At 39.2% G+C, this 19839-nt stretch overlaps 2 protein-coding genes across 3 annotated transcripts in view; both read left to right on the forward strand.

The window, feature by feature from the left end:
• The window catches only part of LOC126369978 (maestro heat-like repeat-containing protein family member 1), a 103570-nt gene that overhangs the window by 33917 nt on the left and 49814 nt on the right, over positions 1-19839 (forward strand). The gene's annotated exons all lie outside the window — the stretch shown is intronic.
• LOC126370213 (nose resistant to fluoxetine protein 6-like) lies at positions 18-19689 on the forward strand. Of its 2 annotated transcripts, XM_050015002.1 has the most exons (14): positions 18-331; positions 890-1051; positions 2493-2701; positions 5953-6164; positions 6710-6795; positions 7916-8097; positions 8669-8814; positions 9359-9527; positions 10151-10344; positions 11041-11188; positions 11930-12113; positions 13913-14055; positions 14596-14705; positions 19581-19689. In XM_050015002.1, the coding sequence occupies exons 1-14, from the start codon at positions 274-276 to the stop codon at positions 19681-19683; spliced, it is 2106 nt and encodes a 701-aa protein (XP_049870959.1). In that variant the 5' UTR covers positions 18-273; the 3' UTR covers positions 19684-19689. The 2 variants fall into 2 exon arrangements, with proteins under 2 accessions (XP_049870959.1, XP_049870969.1); XM_050015012.1 differs by lacking the exons at positions 18-331; positions 890-1051 and having other exon boundaries at positions 2565-2705.

Here is a 19839-nt window from a genome sequence, read left to right on the forward strand (position 1 = left end):
ATGATGGTCGACACGACAAACTAAACTTAGTCGCTATAAGTCGTCGCGACAGAACTGAATTCTTATCGCGTCTGCAAGTTTAAATGCAGATTTTTCCGTCCTTTTCCTTTTAAAGACCTTTTTAAGTACTAATTCATTAGTAGATCAATGATCTGTGATTATTATATAGTCAATGTTGTTATGTAATTGAAATTATTTAATTAAAGTTAAGTACAATTTTTTAATGTGGAAAGAATAGTGTGAGGGGAACAACGTTTTTGTAAAAGTGCAGATATGGAATGGTGTAATGTTTATTTATTAGTAATTTCTTTATGTTTATGTAGTATATTAGGTGAGTAAACTTTTGAAATATATTTATAACTATTTTTTCTCCCGTCGCGGGTCGACTGGACTTCAGCTATCGCGCAGCACATACATTATAAATTCCAGCACTTTATTTTTATCTTTAGATTTCTGGGATAACAACTATTCTACGCTCTTTCCCAAGGTCTAATTTATCTCTACCTGATTGTCCGAAAGTAAGATGATCCGTGCTTCCGAAGGCACGTTAAGCCGTTGGTCCCGGTTACTATTTACTGATGTAAGTGAGTAATCGTTACATGAGCTATGACAGGGGCCTTTGGCGGCTCAATAATAACACTGACACCAGGGTTGATGAGGTTGGTATATCACCTCACAACCCACACGATAAGAAGAAGGTTTATCCCTATACCAAATTTCATCAAAATAGGTTCAGCAGTTGGAATGAAACAGACAGATGGACAGGCAAATTTACTTTTGCATTTATAATAATAAGTAAGGATGTTAGTGATTAAACTACGTAGACATAAAGAAGAGGAGATTTTAAAAAGTTGTTCTTTATTACTTTGTTTGTTTTTTTTTGTTTTAGCTACTCATCGCAGTGAGAATAAAGTCGAAAAGAGACTATCATACGTAGACACATTAATTGAGAACTTACAAAGTGAAAATTGGGAAAATGATGTGGTTTGTTATGATAAGATTTTAGAAATATTGCATAGTGCACGAAATTCCTCGTTATGGGCTGTTTGGGGTAAGTGCTATTTATAAAATAAAAAGATAATTCATTTCAACTAATTTACATATAAAATAGACGATATAGTGACTAAGAATGAGAAGGGAATGTAAAGTTGGTTTGGACATATAAAGCGGATGAACGATAATAGGATTACGAAAGCAGTATAATAAAGCGAAAGGTGGAAGGGCTATTTGTCCGGCCAAGTAGTTAATGCCATCTGCGGCAAATCTACAATAAGTCACGTCAAAAAAAAAGCTGGAAGGTCTGACAGAGGAAAGCCTAGAAGGACGTACATTGACCAAATTGGACACGTCCCTAGAAAATGTTCAGTAGGTACGATTTAAATATTCTGAACCGGCGTGCGTATATGAAACGATTGATGAATGTAGAGGAAGCAAGAGAAGTGTGTCAGGATCGAAGCAAATTCCATAGTCTCAGTTTACCCCGGTGGAAAATAGGCGTGAGTTAATATTTAATAAAGGTGGGAAATATTTAATATAAATAGGTACTTAAGTACTAAGAGTCGTATTTTTTTTGTCAAGCTTCGAGTAAAATGGGTAAGAAGATTGTTACGGTATTTTTGTGTGAAAACGCGAAAATCACCCACCCTTGTAAACGTCCATTTCTTGTTTGTGATGTAACTAGTTGTTTAAGTGCAATAAAGTATATAAATCACGAAAGTTCTTATTAAAAACTTTGAGAAACTTGCAAAATACAAATGAGTTCTTATCTTGACTTATAAGTACTTAAAGTATTAAGTATAATTTGAGGAATAAGTTATTACATTTTGATTACCTACCTACTTACATTAAATCTGGCCATTTTAAGTGGACAAAATTGGGAAAAAACTGAAAGAAATGAAAGATTTCTTTTTTTATTGTCATTTAATGGCTTATTGCATATTTCAAGGATTTTTTTTCGTAAAATATGGCCTGACTTGACGCAGTAAATTCTTTTTAAATACTCCTTCTACTCCTTCATGTAAAATTAATAAAATCTTTTTTCGAATTTAGATTTCCCGCGAATTTTTAATTTGCATAGATTACTAAGTAACAATAAATATTACAAATAAACAATAAGGTAGTTTGCTAGGTCAAAGATAAATTATGAAATTCTGTTTAGGTACTAAGTAAGTAAAGACAGATCTAAAGGTGACAAAAAACGTTTCTATTTAAAGTTATTTATGAATTTTAATAAAGAAAAATGTAATAATAAGTGCGCCATTTTGTCACGTTTTTCTATGACGTCACAGGTTGCTTTTTCATACAAATTCAATTTTTTTTTCGTGTTTTGACGTTTAGTAAAAGTAATTGATTTGACTAGTTAGAAATTAACCTAATATAGGTATATATTCCCTATTTTCCTTCTGTTTATTTTTTTTGGGATTTAGGTTTTGTAATTTGTAGTTAATATAGCTTGCATACCTATAATTGTACCTTTTACCTATTTTTTTCAGTGTTAGATTCAATACAACTTCCGACGGGTGTTTTATACGGATCAAAATATCAATTGGGGAATTACGATGAATGTATGAAAGCGGTATGGTTAAACACCCACCCAGAATTGCGAACTAAATATTGCCTTGCCGATGTGCAGTTAACCGATGTTATGCCACAAAAAGGAGGAGAATTCAACCCTTATGGGACTATGGAGCCTTATATCAATGTAGGTAATGTTGTTTTTAAGAATTTCATACACATATTAATTATCCCTCGTCGCTTAACATTAACACACGTGGCTCGATCCCGACGACCCGATTACTCTAGCCATAGAGGCAGCCAATCAGCTCGCGACACCAAACACTTCAGGACCCCGATACCGACCCCGCCGGCGTGGTCGACGATTTCCCTCATTCAGCGCTTATCGCTATCGACCCACTAGGGTCGATTAATTCTTTCAAATATTTTTCCTCTCAGACGACGCCCTGAGCCGAGGTTCGCGCCCAACTGGGCACCCTCAGGCCTGTTGTCTGAAACGTTGTACCGGGTGAGAGCCTTCAGCGCTCCCCATTTGTCCGGCCAAGTAGTTAATGCCGTCTGCGGCAAATTACAATAAGTCACGTCAAAAAAAAAACACGTGGTTCAGCCATTATAGACGGCGATACGGCTCACCACCTATCACGTTGGTCTAACAGAATGCTCGGTGAGGTACATAAATCATCTTGCGATGGATATATCTCTGACTACCTCAAAAGGGATATAGTTAGGAGCTTGTGTACGTATTAAGTAATATAAATACTTCTATTAGGGGTGTAGAATTGTATATTATGTACAACCACTCGTCACCATTTTTAAGTCCCATGTAATAACTTAAGTATGACCCAGAGGGGGTGAGATCGGCGCCCGTTACTAATCGGTGCGGGGCGAAGACTTACCGGTCGCTTATGTGTACTTACTGCAAGTTTAACAGAGTGCGAAATACTTCATGTACTTAGTTTACTTTGTATCAGCTCTGTCTTTGCATAAATACATTAGCTAAGTATTTGATCACGTTTAGACGGTCAGTTTGTTGGTAAATAAAGACGTGTTAATTATGTATGCACTATTGTGTGTGTTGGGTACTTAACCTGAGGCATTTTTGCGGTATGCGTCTCAACTTGATAAGTTGGGTCTAGAACGATGTCGCATTAACATATGTGTATGACAAATTGAAACAATATCGCACTAAACGACGAAAAAATTAATGCGACAAAGTCCTAAAGCAGATAGTTATGTAAGTTAATAATATATACTTCTCATCAAAAAAATCAAGACGCTTCATCATTTTTGTTCAACAAAACAATATATTTTGAATTTGGAATGTTTACTATTACCCACTCTAAAATTACATTTATAAAAGTATTTTCAATTCCTATTAATTACTGGTAGGTAATTAATAGGATTTATAAATATTTTTTGATATTTGAATTTAGTTTCTTTTAGTTTGAATTCATATTTGGAACATGTCACGTGGATGCCCAAGACTTGGGCTCGTTTAATGCCAAGACTCGCCCTCGAGAGGTGTTTAAATTTTTTTGGTGAAAACATGTTTGGTGGTACGTACCTTCGAACAAAATGCGTTGAAAACGTGAACACTAATATGTAAAATTAAATACAATTCCGCGATGTTAAACACAGCTAACAGTTTAGCACAATAAACTATTATTATTTGAGTACACCATAATGAACATTTATACAAAAACTAATGTTCGTGGGTAGATAGAACTATGAAAGAGAAAGTATATAGACGTTTTTTTCTTTTAAAACTAGTGTTGTTTTAGCGTGGCGAAGGTTACTAGATTTCGTTCCAACCTCGCTATAGTTAAAAGTGAATTTAAATACTTAAGTAATAAATTCTGTGCTAAAACGTCACTGACAGGGAAAAACCTCCTCGATATAAAATTAAAAACATATTTTACACCCCTCCGTCTAAAACAAACTTGGGTTTGCAATCACCGATGACTAGAATTTTAAACCAATACAATTTCGCCAATGGTCGCGTTGAAAACCTTGATGTGTTCCATGACACTCATTCAAGATTTGTGAGAAATGTCCTGAAATACTTAAGTCCAAATTCTAAACTATTTAGTAAGTAATAAGTAAATTCATAAGTTCATTTTTTTTTTTATTCTGCTTTACTTTCATATTTTATTCATATTTAAATAAGTAGAGACTGCTGTGTTAATTTTATTACTAATTTGTAGATGCTATGTACACTGTAATTGTCATATATATAAGTCTTAATTTTAGTAATTGTATTACTTGTGAATATTTTATATATATGATGTAGTTGTACTCAATAAATAAATAAATAAATAAAAAACGGGATAAAGCTAGGGAGATGATGATGAATAAAAATAAAACATGGCATATTGTTCAAAATTGACTTAAGTACCTACTTATATAAAACAACGCGTCCACTAACCAGAACAATGTACCAGCAAAAGATCAGCACAGTACCTAATTCGTTTTAACGCGAGACTGTCAAAGTGGACTTTGACAACCGACCCAAAAGTGACTACAAGTTGTCTAATGTATTATGTACTTTCATCGTCATAAAATAAATAATACTACTTATGCGTATAGAATGGTGTCTCCACCCCGCTCCAATTTGAATCGGGCGCCGATTTCACCCCCTCTGAGTCTTACTTTAGTCTTAAAGGCCATATGGAGTAAGGGGAACTGTCTGTCTCGCTTGCACTAACGCGTTAGGCGGCACACGGTGATAGAGATAGAGAATCTTGGATGGAGTGTCATGTGTGTGCTATCGCATTCATAATTAACAACCTGAGTAAGCATTTACATACATACATAAACAGCCTATATACGTCCCACTACTGGGCACAGGCCACCCCTCAATCAACCGGAGATGTCAGATGTCAGATTAATAGCTGACGAAAAGCAACGTACATAAGCTTTAAAAATATTTTATATCTTGTCTAATTAAATTTATCTCCATTATATCACTTCTTGGTTGCGTACCCAGAAAATAAAAAATTGTTTAGCAACTGGTTGCGAAACTTAGTTGCCATGATGGAGAATGTAGATATTACATATTCGCAACTGGTTGTGTATTAAGACAAAACATTCTTCATTCACAACTAGTTGCCAAGAAAGGAGTAAAATTCTTCCTTTGCAACTGGTTGCGAAACGTGGTTGCGATGGCGGCCGAAGGGGGTATGGAGCATACTCCGGTTTATTGAGGGGAGGCCTGAGCCCAGCAGTACAATCAGGTGATTTAAGGCTGCAATGTCCTTACCAAACAAAGGACAGTCTCACAAAGTGATTTCGACAATGTCCCCATCGGGAATCGAACCCGGACCTCCAGATCGTGAGCCTAACGCTCTATCCACTAGACCACGTGTTATGAGTAAGCATTTATTACCAAACTATTATGATTAGTTATTCTCTCTTTTAATCTGGTTCTCTCACTCTCAGACTAAAACGAAACACGCACGAGCCCTGAACACAATCACGTGGGGCATCTGTGTGCCCTCGCAATGCGGGAAAGAGGGTGTGGCGATATTCCTGAGGATGCTTCTCAGGTTCAGTGCTCTCGGAGGACTATCCTCAGAGCCCCGTATCTCTGTGGATGACTGCCAGCTGGCTGGTGAACCGTACTTGTATGGTACAGGAGTTTCAGTGTTCTTGTAAGTTGTGAGCTTTTTATTGTAATCATATTTTTGAAGGACGCCATTTTTGTTCATGCCTGCACCTGCTCTATTTATTGGTTCAGTTCACCTAATAGCAGGAGCTAAAATTGAATCTTGTCTTTCAATAAGTGTTCTATGATTTTGACATAAAATCGACTGTAAAGTTAAGTATCTAAGAACTTTATGCAACAGCGTGTATAGGTAAGAATCAATCACATTCACATTCAGATGTGATTTTGGGTAACATTTTTTTTACTTGATTGATTTTGGTTTGTCTCCGATAGCATTAACTGCTAGGTTCCCGCGACAAGGGTTCAGGTCTTCGGTCCACAGTGTGCGACCTACTTACGCTGCGCTTTCCAGTCCGCGGGGCCACCCGAGGAACCTTACATAAACAGCCTATATACGTCCCACTCCTGGGAACAGGCCTCCCCTCAATCAACCGGAGGGTGTATGGAGCATACTCCACCACGCGCTGCTCCAATGCGGGTTGGTGGAGGAACCTTACTATTGTTGTTTATTTATAATGTTTTTTTTTTCAGTTATGTAATATTGTCCTTGATGATAATAGCTGTTGCGTCGACGTGGTATCTATCAGTAAACGACTGTGAAACATCAGACTCAATCTGTAAGTATAATTGTGAAGTTATTTACTTAATCTACTTACTTGACCTCGAATCCCGGTTGGGTATAACCACAGTTTAATTAAGTAAGTAGGTATGTGTTGTGTCAGAGGCATTTAGCGGCTCAGGAAAACTATTTGCTTAACGTGCCCTCAGAAGTGCGGATCATTTTACTTTCGGGCAATCGGATGATCAGCCTGTAATGTCCTAACCAAATTAGGTATCACAAAGCGATTTTTGTGATTATATCCCCATTAGGATTCGAACTTGACTGGAAGGACTTAGCCGTAGGTATTAAAAAGGTTAAGTGCGATCTACTCTGATGAATGTGGAGGAAACAAAAGAGTGTGTCAGGATCGAAGCAAATGGAATTCCATAGTGCTTACTCCGCTAGTGGAAAATGGGCGTGGATTTATATATGTATACGTTATCCCAAGACGTGTTAAAATGCAAAAAAGACATTCCACTAAACGGATTATCCTTATTTACACAATGTCAATATTGGACTGACTCAGCTAGCTCAGTAATTGTCTTGCCAATTCTCATGTGGTAGGGTACCTACTTAAGTACATAATCCATTTCCTGCGGCGAGAAACTGTTAAAGAATCTTGAATTTTTATAAGAGTTCCGTAAGAATGATTAATTCATTTACCTGAAACACAGGCTCAGCCTAGTGCTAAATGTATTCAAACTTATGTACTTTTTACACAAGATATAATTTTATTAATTGTCATTATTATTTTGAGAAAGACCCACTTAAATGCTATTCGGATGTCACACTGTGTGCGGTGTTTGGCATTACGCTCCGAATTTTCAAAATAAACCAAACCAAAATCGACCTTATCTATTCTGTTATAGTGATTTATACATATCAATACATACAACACGGACAGCGTAAGATTCGGTACAATCCAGCCGCCGCAACACAGAAACCATGTCGCGCGCGGCGCGAATTATATCGACTACGACCTTTATCTGTGTAGATAGCATTCGCTTCGCCTATTGGTCAAAACCCTACGCGTGCGCTTTTAGCTTAGGTATTCAAGCTCGCTCCAAGTGTCCCTTCTAGATGTAGATTATTGTATTCTATACCTATGCTAAACTATATAAATAAGATCATTTCAGTGCCAAAACTAGCCAAAGTATTCTGCATGAACAAGAACACTTACGACCTGGTGAAACCAAGTTCTGATGACATCCCAGCGCTGCACGGCGTAAGAGCATTGACTGCGTTCATCTTCGTGCTGACTCACCAGGTCTTCTTTCATAACTCTGCTGCTGTTGTCAATGGACTTGACGTAGATAAGGTACCTATGTTCATCATCAGCGTCAGTTATTATAACATTAGTATATATCAGGGTCTTCACTCTTCACAATGTGCCATTGGTTATGTAGAATCACCCCAATGTGTTCATAACAACATTATATTCTCCCGAGCTATATACTGTTTTCACAGAGTCCGCTGACCTAACCTGAAGATGTGGCAGTTCCGATTCCATTACCATTTGCAGCAAATCTACAATAAGTCACGTCAAAAAAATGCAGACCCGATTTCCTGACCTTTTAACTCGAAGGGGAAAATATTCATAACATTTTCCCCTTCGAGTTGAGTCCACGCATATTTCCAGGTGGAATAAACAGAGACCACGGGATACCACTTACTACGATCTTGATACACCACTTTCGCCGTCCCAAAATAAATTACATGTTAGGTTACTTATATAAAAAAGTGCTTCAGTATTCTTAAAAGGAAGAATGGGCTTAACATGTCTTTTGAAACACGGGATACGGGACTTTTCGGACAATCAGTTCACTTAAACTTATAATTCACCACCCCTTAGTTGACTTTTAAAAGAAAATGTCACTTATTCATTCCAGGACTTGGACATGGTATTATTTACAACCCACACTGATCTGCTCACTGACACGTTTCTGCTGATGTCAGGATTGCTTCTAGCAAGAGGGTTGGCTACCAAGGAAAAGCTGGAGAACCCACTGTTAGCTCTCTGGAAACGATATATCAGGTGAGTTGTAACATTCTTCTTCGTCCTGTTCCGCTCTTATCGGAAGATGGACAGCATCAGGGGGATAAAACGGCCACATTGAATCGATTGAGAAAAATATTGCTTTTTAGATGCAATGCATGTAATGTGGCCCCTGGGCTTTGGAGACGGCAGCTCTAAAAAACGCCACAGTACTGCATCCAGCAGAATCAATCTCTTACGTGACAGCATTAGGCTTAACAAATATAAAAGATACCAAGTGCATCTGTCCTCTCTCTCTCTCCATATTCACTGCATAATCTCTTTTCCTCCATAAAAAAGTCATTTAGCCTCCCCAGGGAGTGACCATAAAAAAAAATATTTCCTAAATCCAACCCAAAAAGATCCCCTCCCGACTCGTGGTACAACTGCGATGTCCAACTGGTTGTACTACGGAGAAGTAAATCTACTTATTTGTAATCAAAAAGAGTATAAAACAATCCCATATACATTACATTATTAGATGATTTTTTAAACAACTAACAAAATTCATCAGCAAAATTATCTAAGTAATCAATTTTTCCAGATTAATCGGCCCAATGGCTCTGATGGTGTACTACATGGCTTCCGTATTTAAGCACATGGGAGACGGTCCTATGTGGCCTCGCTTGGTCGGTTACGAGCAGGAGACTTGCGAGAAAAATTGGTGGCTTAGTCTACTTATGCTCAACAACTATATTAACAGTGAGGAAATGGTAAGCGTTTGATTGATTGTACACGATATTTCCCTGCTTTATATAAGAAATATTATGGATAAAATGTCCGAGTTGTAAACTTGTAAGCTTCCTTTATGGTACTCCATAAGTACTAGCAAATTACGCAACTTAGCTTATTTCCACTCCCGTTTCAAAACCGGTGTAGCTCAGGGACCTATTCTGGGCCCTGTACAGTTTCTTGTGCACCTAAAGCTTCGTGGCCACTTCTCGATTATATGTTTGGCCACTAGATCGAAATTGCAGCATAAGGATTTCGTGTTTCAAATTGATTCCTGGTTGTGCTGCCGGTTAATATAAGTAATAAGTATATTAAGCAGTTTAGTACATTTTTTAAGTAAGTATTTATGTAATTTTCGTCAACATAAAATTGGTTTACATTTGATGTACATTATCGGTTATTCGCAAATAAATGGATTGAAAGAATAATTTTATTGGTGACAATGCGTAAATCCGATGCTTAGACCGTTCCGATTCCGCTCTAGCGCATTTATGTAACTTCTATCGTGTGGGTTATGAGGTGGATAACCAACGTCATCAATCCTGGTGTCAGGGTTATTGATTGATTGATGTATGATATCTATTTATGGTCTTTTGTGTTTCAGTGCTACATTATCCTATGGTATATACCAGCGGACTACCAACTGACGATCCTCGGAATAGCACTGATTTACCTCTGCCGTCGCCACCGTCGTCTAGGGATGGTCACCGTAGGAGTAGTAGCATTATTATCCGTGTTGCTACCAGCAGTGGACACCTATCACCAGCGACTGCCAGCCACTTTAATTTATGATATTGAGTAAGACAATTTATATTTTTTAAATTATTTTTAATTAGAAGAAGGCCTCCGTGGTCCAGTTGTAGAGCGTTGGGCTCACGATTTGAAGGTCCCGGGATTCGATTCCGGTGGGGACATATCACGAAAATCCTTTGTGATCCCTGGTTTGGTTAGGACACTGCACACTGATCACACGATTGTCTAAAAGTATGATGATCCGTGCTTCAGAAGGCATGTTAAGCCGTTGGTCTCGATTACGCTTACTAATGTAAGCACGTAATAGTTACATGAGCCATGTCAGGGGCCTTTGGCGGTTCAATAATAACTCTGACACCAAGTTCCTGAGGTTGGTTGGTATTACCTCACAAACCACACGATAGAAGAAGACAAGAATAATCGAAGAGATTACTATATCATTCGAGTATTTAACATGTTTTTATATTTTATCGACTAGTGGCTCTGTTAACTCGGGTATGGCTAGTTTTTCTTTTTTATGTATACTTACCTTATTATTTGGTTTACCTCAAGCACCATTAACTACTTGGCCGGACAAATGGGGAGCGCCAAGGGCCATATCCTCAGTGTTTATGTAACTAGTGTATTATAGGTTTTCTACAGTAAGTAAAAAAGTAGCATGGAGAGTATTTTAAATGCTACACCGACAAGAGCGTTGGCTTTTAAATTGATGATGATGACAGTAAGTATATTAATCCCCAGGACAATGATTAACATCCGTGGCAACGCGGTATTCAACAACACATACATCCGCAGCCACCATCGCGTCGGCGCCTACCTTGTGGGGCTGGCAGTCGGCTGCCTCATGGCCTGGTACAAGCCTCCTCAATATAGAAACATCATCAATAAGGTCTATTTCTTTATTTTATATCTTACGTTGATTCATCGTTGGATTGGAGTTGGTAGTATAGTCATCTGAGGACTTTTAAAAAAAAGTAATATAGGTTCGTGTTTGACAATCACCTGATGGTAAGTGATGATGTGGTGTAGGGTGCATCAGCTTATCTAGCAAATGCCTATTCACTTTAGTCGTGAAGACTGCGTAAAATTCCAGATTGAACGATTATTGAATTGCAAATCGGACTTTAACCTGAATTTACTGGTAAATCTTAAGATTTGCTATATTTCGGGCTTTTAGATTAACTTGTCGAAGGCTTCGCCCTTACGACGCCATACGACGTTTATCAACAGCCTTCGTGGTCTAGTGGTTAGAGCGTTAGGCTCACGATCTGAAGGTCCGGGTTCGATTCCCGATGGGGACATTGTCGAAATCACTTTGTGAAACTGTCCTTTGTATTGGTAAGGACTTTACAGGCTTGAATCACCCGATTGTCTGAAAAAATATAAATATAAATAGTGCTTCAGGGGGCACGTTAAGTCGTGTGTACCGGCTATTAGCCGTAAAAATACTTCCACCAACCCGCAGTGGAGGAGCGTGGTGGAGTATGTTCCATACCCCCTCCGGTTGATTGAGGGGAGGCCTGTGCTCAGCAGTGGGACGTATATAGGCTATTTATGTTTATCAACTTAGATAGCATTCACTGCTAGCTCGGATCCTGTGCAACCTGTGCAGTTGTTTCTATCCTTTCAGAAATGGTCAACAATCCTGTTCACCCTGGTCTTCATCCTCGCCTGGATCCCTCTAAGCATGGGCGGAGTGTTCTACATCCGGGAGTACGATGTTTTGGAAGCAACGGCGTATGCCGCCACCAACAGAATCGTCTGGGCATTGGCTATCAGCGGGATAATCATAATTTGCGAGTACGGGCATATACGTAAGTGAACTTTTATTTTTCTTAACATGATATAGAATTACGCTTGTATCCCCGAAGGGGTAGCCCTTCGGGGATACTAGCGTAATACCCCTTCGGGGACAGCTCGGGGATAGGCGGGGGTAGGCAGAGATAGAAGATAGATAATTTATTGGCATGAACACAGTACAATGGTCTTAATATGTAATTAAGACCTCTGTGGTCCACTGGTTGAGCGTTGGACTCACCGGAGGTCCCGGGTTCGAATCTCACTTTGTGATCCCTAGTGTGCTTAGGACATTACTTACAGGCTGATCACCTGATTGTCCGAAAGTAAAATGATTCGTGCTTCGAAAGGCACGTTAAGTCGTTAGTCCCGATTACTACTTACTGATGTAAGTGAATATTCGTTACATGAGCTACGTCACGGGCCTTTGGCGGCTCAATAATAACCCTGACACCAGGATTGAAGAGGTTGGTAATTCACCTCACAACCCACACGATATTTCTCGCCAGCTATGTTTAAGTTTAACATTATACTAACATTATTACCTATACATCGTGTGGGTTGTGAGATCAGTTATCGACCTCATCAACCCTGATGTTAGGGTTGGATAGAGAAGCCAAAGGCCTCTGACATGGTTTATGTAACGACTACTTACTTAAGTAAATAGTAGCCGGGACTGATTGCTTAAGGATGATGATTATTATTATATTTTTTGTTGATTTATACATACATATATGAACTCACGCCTATTTCCCACTGGGTAAGCAGAGACTGGGCAATTCCATTTTCTTCGATCCTGACACACTTCTCTTGCTTCCTCCACATTCATTTATGTTTCATACACGCACGCCGGTTCAGAGTAGATCGTTAAAACATTTTCTAAGGACATATCCAATTTGGTGAATGTACATCCTTCTAGGTCTTTCTCTGCCAGGCCTACCGCCAACCTTCTCCTTATCAGGTATCCTTAAATGGACATTGTTGCTTATAAGTAATCCTATTGTATAACATTTTGAATTTATTATTAAATACTTAAATAATAAACAACTATTTGTAGGTATGCCTACTAACAGGCTGAACACAGCCTGAAAAGTATCGGCGTCCGAAGGACGTAATATACGATCCCGACGACCCGATTACTCTAGCCATAGAGGCAGCCAATCAGCTCGCGACACCAAACACTTCAGGACCCTGATACCGACCCCGCCGGCGTGGTCGACGATTTCCCTCATTCAGCGCTTATCGCTATCGACCCACTAGGGTCGATTAATTCTTTCAAATATTTTTCCTCTCAGACGACGCCCTGAGCCGAGGTTCGCGCCCAACTGGGCACCCTCAGGCCTGTTGTCTTAAACGTTGTACCGAGTGAGAGCCTTCAGCGCTCCCCATTTGTCCGGCCAAGTAGTTAATGTCATCTGCGGGAAATCTACAATAAGTCACGTCAAAAAAAAAAAGCTGAATACAGAGGTCAAGTAATTTTATATAACATCTTTTTGTACACCTGTATTAACAAATAAAGAATTTGATTGATTTGATTCATCCGCTCTACACTGCACAAACCAACTTAACCTTTTCAAGCGCCTAACTTAAGTGGTTTAGATTTTTCATACAAAAGAATTTTCCCGCTAATTCCCGTTCCCGTGGGAATTTCGGGAATTCCTTTCTTAGTGCACCTCTACGGTACCTAAGCTACCTCCCTTCCTAATTTCAAGTGCCTACGTTTAGCCGTTTAGTTTAGGCTGTGCGTTGATATGTCAGTCAGTGAGTCAGTCAATTTCTCCTTTTATATATTTAGATTATCATTGTTGATTTTTAGCCATAGTCAATAATCTCCTTGGCTGGAGTGCATGGGTGCCGCTGAGCCGCCTGTCATACGGGTTGTACCTGACACATCCTGCCCTCATCATGTACAATGTCTACTCAGCCAGGGCGCCGCTCACACAGAATCCCTTCACCATGGTAAGTCGATTATCATAGATTTTTCGGGTGGGATTTTATAAGGACGTTATTAGGCTACTGTTTACAATCACTCTAACCAAATCATAGTTTCCGAAATACGTTCTTGCCAAGAGTTATGTCCAAAGCCGAAATACTTACACATAAGTTTTGTCTCGGGTAAGATACATTTCTTCTTCTCTTGTGTGGGTTGTGAGTTCAATGACCAATCTCATCAATCGTGTCAGGTTATTTACGCCGCCAAAGGCCCCTGACATGGCTCATGTAACGAATACATACTTACAGGAAGAAATTAGTGTAAAATGTATGGAGGAAAAATGTATAAAAATTCCTGTGGCATTTTACAGTGGTTTTCTCTGTCACTTTTCGATGCTGTCTCTCGGAAGGTGTAGGTAGTCTGTCACCATAAGGTTCATCATATCCATAATCTAAGGACTTACTTATATGCCAAGTGTCGTTCCAATTAGTAATATGAGTCTGAAACATCTGTGATAGAAAAAAAATATAATTTGATGTTTACTTTTCGAGTTAATGAATTTTCAGCTAAGCCATACATTCGGGCCGCTGGTGATTGGATGTCTATTAAGTCTGGTGATCTGGTTGCTGGTCCACGCTCCTATCATAGGTCTGACGAACCTCAAATTTGGGAGCAAGTGAGTATTTTTTATAAAAATAAGATAATTTATCAAACAAACGTTTAAAACGTAAAAAGGTAATTAAAAAAAATAACCCCATTTCAAAATCTGTCACACCAAAAGTAAAAAATATAATATTTTGAATTACAACAAAATAATTATTATGTATTGAAAGAAAAACACACAACGTCGATATGAAGATTGTTTTGTGAACTTACCCTTTACTCCCGCTATGTTGGTACTATTTACCTGCTTGTCACCTGCTAGGGCAACACTTTCTTAAACTTTGAAAGTGTGGTAGCACTGCAATTCTGTCATCTTTTCATAGTCCTTCACCAGGAAGATATTCCTGCGACGTTGTGTGTTTTTCTTTCAATACATAATAATTATTTTGTTGTAATTCAAAATATTATATTATGTATTTGTCTAAAAACACACAACGTCGATATGAAGACCTGTTTGATATCTGCTGGTGACAAACACAAAACGCTATGTGAAAAGTTATAATATTTATTGTAACTTACAAGTTTCTATGAAACAATCAACACATAATAATATTCAAATTAAAAAATTGTTAATCAGGCACAAAATTATACAATAGAATTTTTTAAAAGTATCTTTACTCTTCCAGTTGCCTCGTGATAGTATGTCATCAATGGGATGATTCTCAACCCAGCTTGCTGAGGCCACAGCTGATCTGAATGATCCTGGTGATGCTGTGATCCCTGCATCTTTTAGTACAGATCGTATCCAACCACCAATAACAGTCCTAGAAGCTGGTTGAGGTTGTCCTGTTATAGTAATAAATAGGTGCTTCAGTCTATCAACCTCATTTCTTCTGTTTTGAGAAGCTTCAATAAGACGTTTTATCCAAGTAACTGGGCACACTTGCTTATTAGGGTGTTTTAAGAGCTGCCATCCTGACTGCCTGTGGATAGCAGTGTCTGTCTTTGACCCAAAGAGAGGCCACAGAGTAATTTTATCTTCAGATATGAATATATTTGATTGGGATATTGAAAGTAACGTAAGATCGTGTACCCTCCTACCCGACGCCAATAGTAGAATAGCTGCCGTTCTCCGTGAGATTTCAAATAATGTATTTTTTGGGCATGGGATAACTAACCAATCAAATACTATCTGGACATCCCAAACAGGCGATTTTGCTTTGACAGGTTGGGATGCAGAAATTGCTCTAATCATCTGTCGTAGTAATAAATGGTCATCAGATTCATGGTCACGTCTAATTTTACAAAATGTAAATATTGCGGATTTATGGACTAAAATCGTGCTATATGCAAGTTTCTCCACCAGATGTAGGTAGGCTAGAAATCTGGAAATGTGACAAATTTCTGGATTTGTGCTACTAACACGATTCTCGTCACACCACTTTAACCACCGCTTAATTGCAGGAAAATAGGTACTCATTGTGGATTGCCGCCAACTGGTACGTAACAATTGCTTTTCGGATTCTGACCAGTTACTAGTTTGTTCCCCCCACCTCCAATTAACCAAGCCTGTAGGTTCAGTTGGTCGACTTGTACTGGTGGACGTTTCGTGGCAGTGTCCACTAGGCACTCCGAGAGCCTCTCTATCGTTATAGGGGGTTCTAAGGCTCGTGACCTCAAGTCTGCCAACCAAAATGTTTTCTCCCAAAGAGGAGTAATTACAATGTACAGACCCTTGGCGCTGTTCAGATGGGCCAGAACTCGAGGGATGAGATTGGGTGGAGGGAAAATCCAGCCCAGTTGAAATTCCCACTCTTGACTGAAGGCGTTTGAGAAGAGTGCTGAGTGATCTTTGCAGTCTAGCGAGACGTACCTGTTGACCACGGCTGTTTCGGCAGACGCGAACAGATCGACGTCTGGTGTGCCCCAACGATGAAATAATCGGTTTGTTGCAGTGGGCAACAGGTGCCATTCCGATATCTGCCGTGCTCGTGAGAGGCGATCGGCAGTGCAGTTGTACCTCCCCGGGAGGTAGTGTGCTGACAGGGTTATGTTTAGCCTGTCTGTCAGCTTCAACAACTTGCATGTCAGATTGAGTAAATCCAAAGAGTGCGTTCCCCCTTCCTTCCGAATGTAGGACACCAAAGTTCGGTTGTCGGACTGGACTAGAATATGGGCATTCTGCAAACGATGGAATTGATCCCGAATCGATGCATATACTGCGAACAGCTCTTTCCAGTTCGAGTGCTTCCTCCTCTGTTCTTTTGTCCAAGATTCCGATAAGAGGGTCTCGTTCAACTGAGCTCCCCAACCCGAGTCCGACGCATCGGTAGTCAGGAAGTGGGTGTATGGGGATTGATGCAAGTCCGACTTGTTCTGAATTGACTTGCTCCACCATTTCATGTCGTTCCGTACTTGTGGGGGTAAAACCAGCAACAAGTTTTGATTGGATTTGAAACGTTTCAGAAAAATTTGAAGGTAACGACAATGGAGGCGGCCCTTTGGAATAACAAAGTTGGCGAAGTTTAACTGACCTAGTATTTTTTGAATATTTTTTAAATTGCAATGTGTTTTGTTTAATCTGTTTGCTATGGACTGTCCTAACTTTCTTATTTTTTCTTTTGACAGAAACATTGTGTTCAACTTTGTATTCCAAGTGATCCCTAGATACTCTATCTCCTGTGTTGGTTTCAGTATAGATTTTAGATAATTTATCTGCCATCCCAGGGATTCCAAGAGACTCACAACTTCCGAAGTTTGAGAGATCAACTTGGTCTGGTCCTGATTGACCAGGAGGAAATCGTCTAGGTAGACTAGAACTCGAATTCCTCTCGAACGTAGGATCTCCGCGATCCAGTTCGTCAATGCTGCAAAAGTGCGAGGTGCGGATGCTAGGCCGAAGGGTAGGGATGACATCTGTAGAAGCTCTCCATTGTACACTAACCTGAGATAACAGCGATGGGCTTCGGCTATTGGTACGTGGAAGTATGCATTCGACATGTCTATTTTGACCATCCAATCTTCTTTCTGAAGGAACTCTGGAACTGAAGCATGAGAAATCAGTTGGAAGTGTTTTGAATGCACAAACCTGTTTAAACCTCTCAGATCGAAGATTGGACGCAGGCCGCCGTTCGACTTTGGTGCTATGAACATTTTTGACAGGAAGCTTGGTGTTATTTGTGCAGGTTTCTCTAGAACCTGTTGGTCCTTCAATTCTTTTATTATACGTGTCAAATCCGGTGTTATTTTGGTTCTGTACAACCTTGTCATGTCCGAGGTAGGGTAATTCAGGGGTGGTCTGTTTAAAAAAGGGATACGAGCTCCCGAGATAATTTTTATAATAAACTTGTTGGCCCCTAAGGCTTTCCATACTGGAAGATAATTCTGTAAGCAACCTCCCCTGAATATGTGTTGTGGATAGTCATTTTTTAGAGTTTTTTTCCTTGGCGCGAAAGGAAGTATTATCATTTTTTGTGTCTTTTTTAAATTTCTTAGGGAAGTTTTTGTATTTACCCTGGCTATTGCTATGGCCAGAAGTATTAGGTGGAGCCCTGTTAACTTGAGATTGACCTGGTGTCGCAAAAGGTTCAGATGGTCTCTTCTTTGCAAATGGTCTATTTTCTTTCAGGTAAGATGGAACATTTAACCAGGAATTTGTGCCTCCCAGTGACTGTATAACCGGAATGAGGGTGTTCTGGTCAAATAGATGTTCGGCACTTGGAGGTAATCTCCTCAATGTGTTTTGAAGGTTTTTATTACCTACTTCAGAGATGATCCGTTCCCGTCTAACTTCTAGGCATTCAGCCCTCTTTCCACAAACTACCTGTAACATCTGTTCCATATTTTTGTAATGAGCAGAAGCCGGGCCAAATAAATTTATTATCTTTTCATACAAATTAGTTGGGTTCAACTCATCCGATGAGTTGTTAGCCCAATTAACAATTTCTTGTAAATTGTCACGGATGATTTCTTTCTGCTCTAGTAAGCCATTAGTAAGACCTGCCATAGTCCTTTCAGTTGTTGCAAGATAATCTTTGCCTTTATTTAGATGGCAAAGTTCATTGTTAATTTTTAGTTCCACAAAGCCCGGCTTGGCCAAAAAGGTTTGTAAGACTTTAGAATACTTCACCTCTTTCCAACCATCACTATTAAAGTGTTGTAATCGCATTAATTCGTCCACACGCTTTTGAGATGCGTTTTTAATGACCTTTGTGCTGTCTGTAACAGTCTGGATTTCCCCCAAATTAAGTTGTACAGCATTCGGTTTGGTTAAAAAATCGTTAGAAGCAGATGAACTAACTGTATTAGGTACAGATGAGCCGGGTAATGACGTCGGCAAAAAGTTTTGTACATAATTTGTAAGTTGACTTACATGAGTGATGAGTGCATCAACGCGTGGATCGTAACCCTCAGTATTTGACTTACGCTTGGATCTCTTGTTTGGACGACGTGAGGACTGACCTTCTGAATCCGATTCAGCGTCCCCACTGTCGTTACTTGAGGAAGAAGTTATATTTTCTTCGCGAGTTTGTGGAGGTTCTTGAACCTCGTTTTCCGCAGTAGGCGGGGTATTACACACACTTTCCTCACTCATTTCACGGCACAACACAAATTTAGCACGAAAATATACTATTTTGCGGCTATTTAACTTGTGATTTTAAACTTTTTACGATCTCGAGAAAAGTTATAAACCGTATAAGCGGGAATCACAAAACGCTATGAAAAGATGACAGAATTGCAGTGCTACCACACTTTCAAAGTTTAAGAAAGTGTTGCCCTAGCAGGTGACAAGCAGGTAAATAGTACCAACATAGCGGGAGTAAAGGGTAAGTTCACAAAACAATCTTCATATCGACGTTGTGTGTTTTTAGACAAATACATAATAATAAATTAATCGCATAAATACTTTCATTATATTAATAAGTAAGTAAGTATTTATTTATTCCAGAAAACAAGCACCACAAAAATCCTTACCAGAAGATTCGTCACCGGAGAACAATATAGGAAAAGTAGAAATTAATAATGTTAATAATAAAATTAAAATCTTATAACCAAGACACGAATTTATTATTTAAGACATCATCATCATCACTAATTTAAGAGCCACGCTCTTGTCGGTGTAGCATTCTCCATGCTACTTTTTAGGGAAAACTAGGGCCGTGGTTTCGCTATTGCCTTCCGCCCAATTATTTAAACATTATTTGAGA

This window comes from Pectinophora gossypiella, chromosome 1 (genome assembly GCF_024362695.1).
Source record: "Pectinophora gossypiella chromosome 1, ilPecGoss1.1, whole genome shotgun sequence".
Taxonomy (NCBI): Eukaryota; Metazoa; Arthropoda; class Insecta; order Lepidoptera; family Gelechiidae; genus Pectinophora; species Pectinophora gossypiella.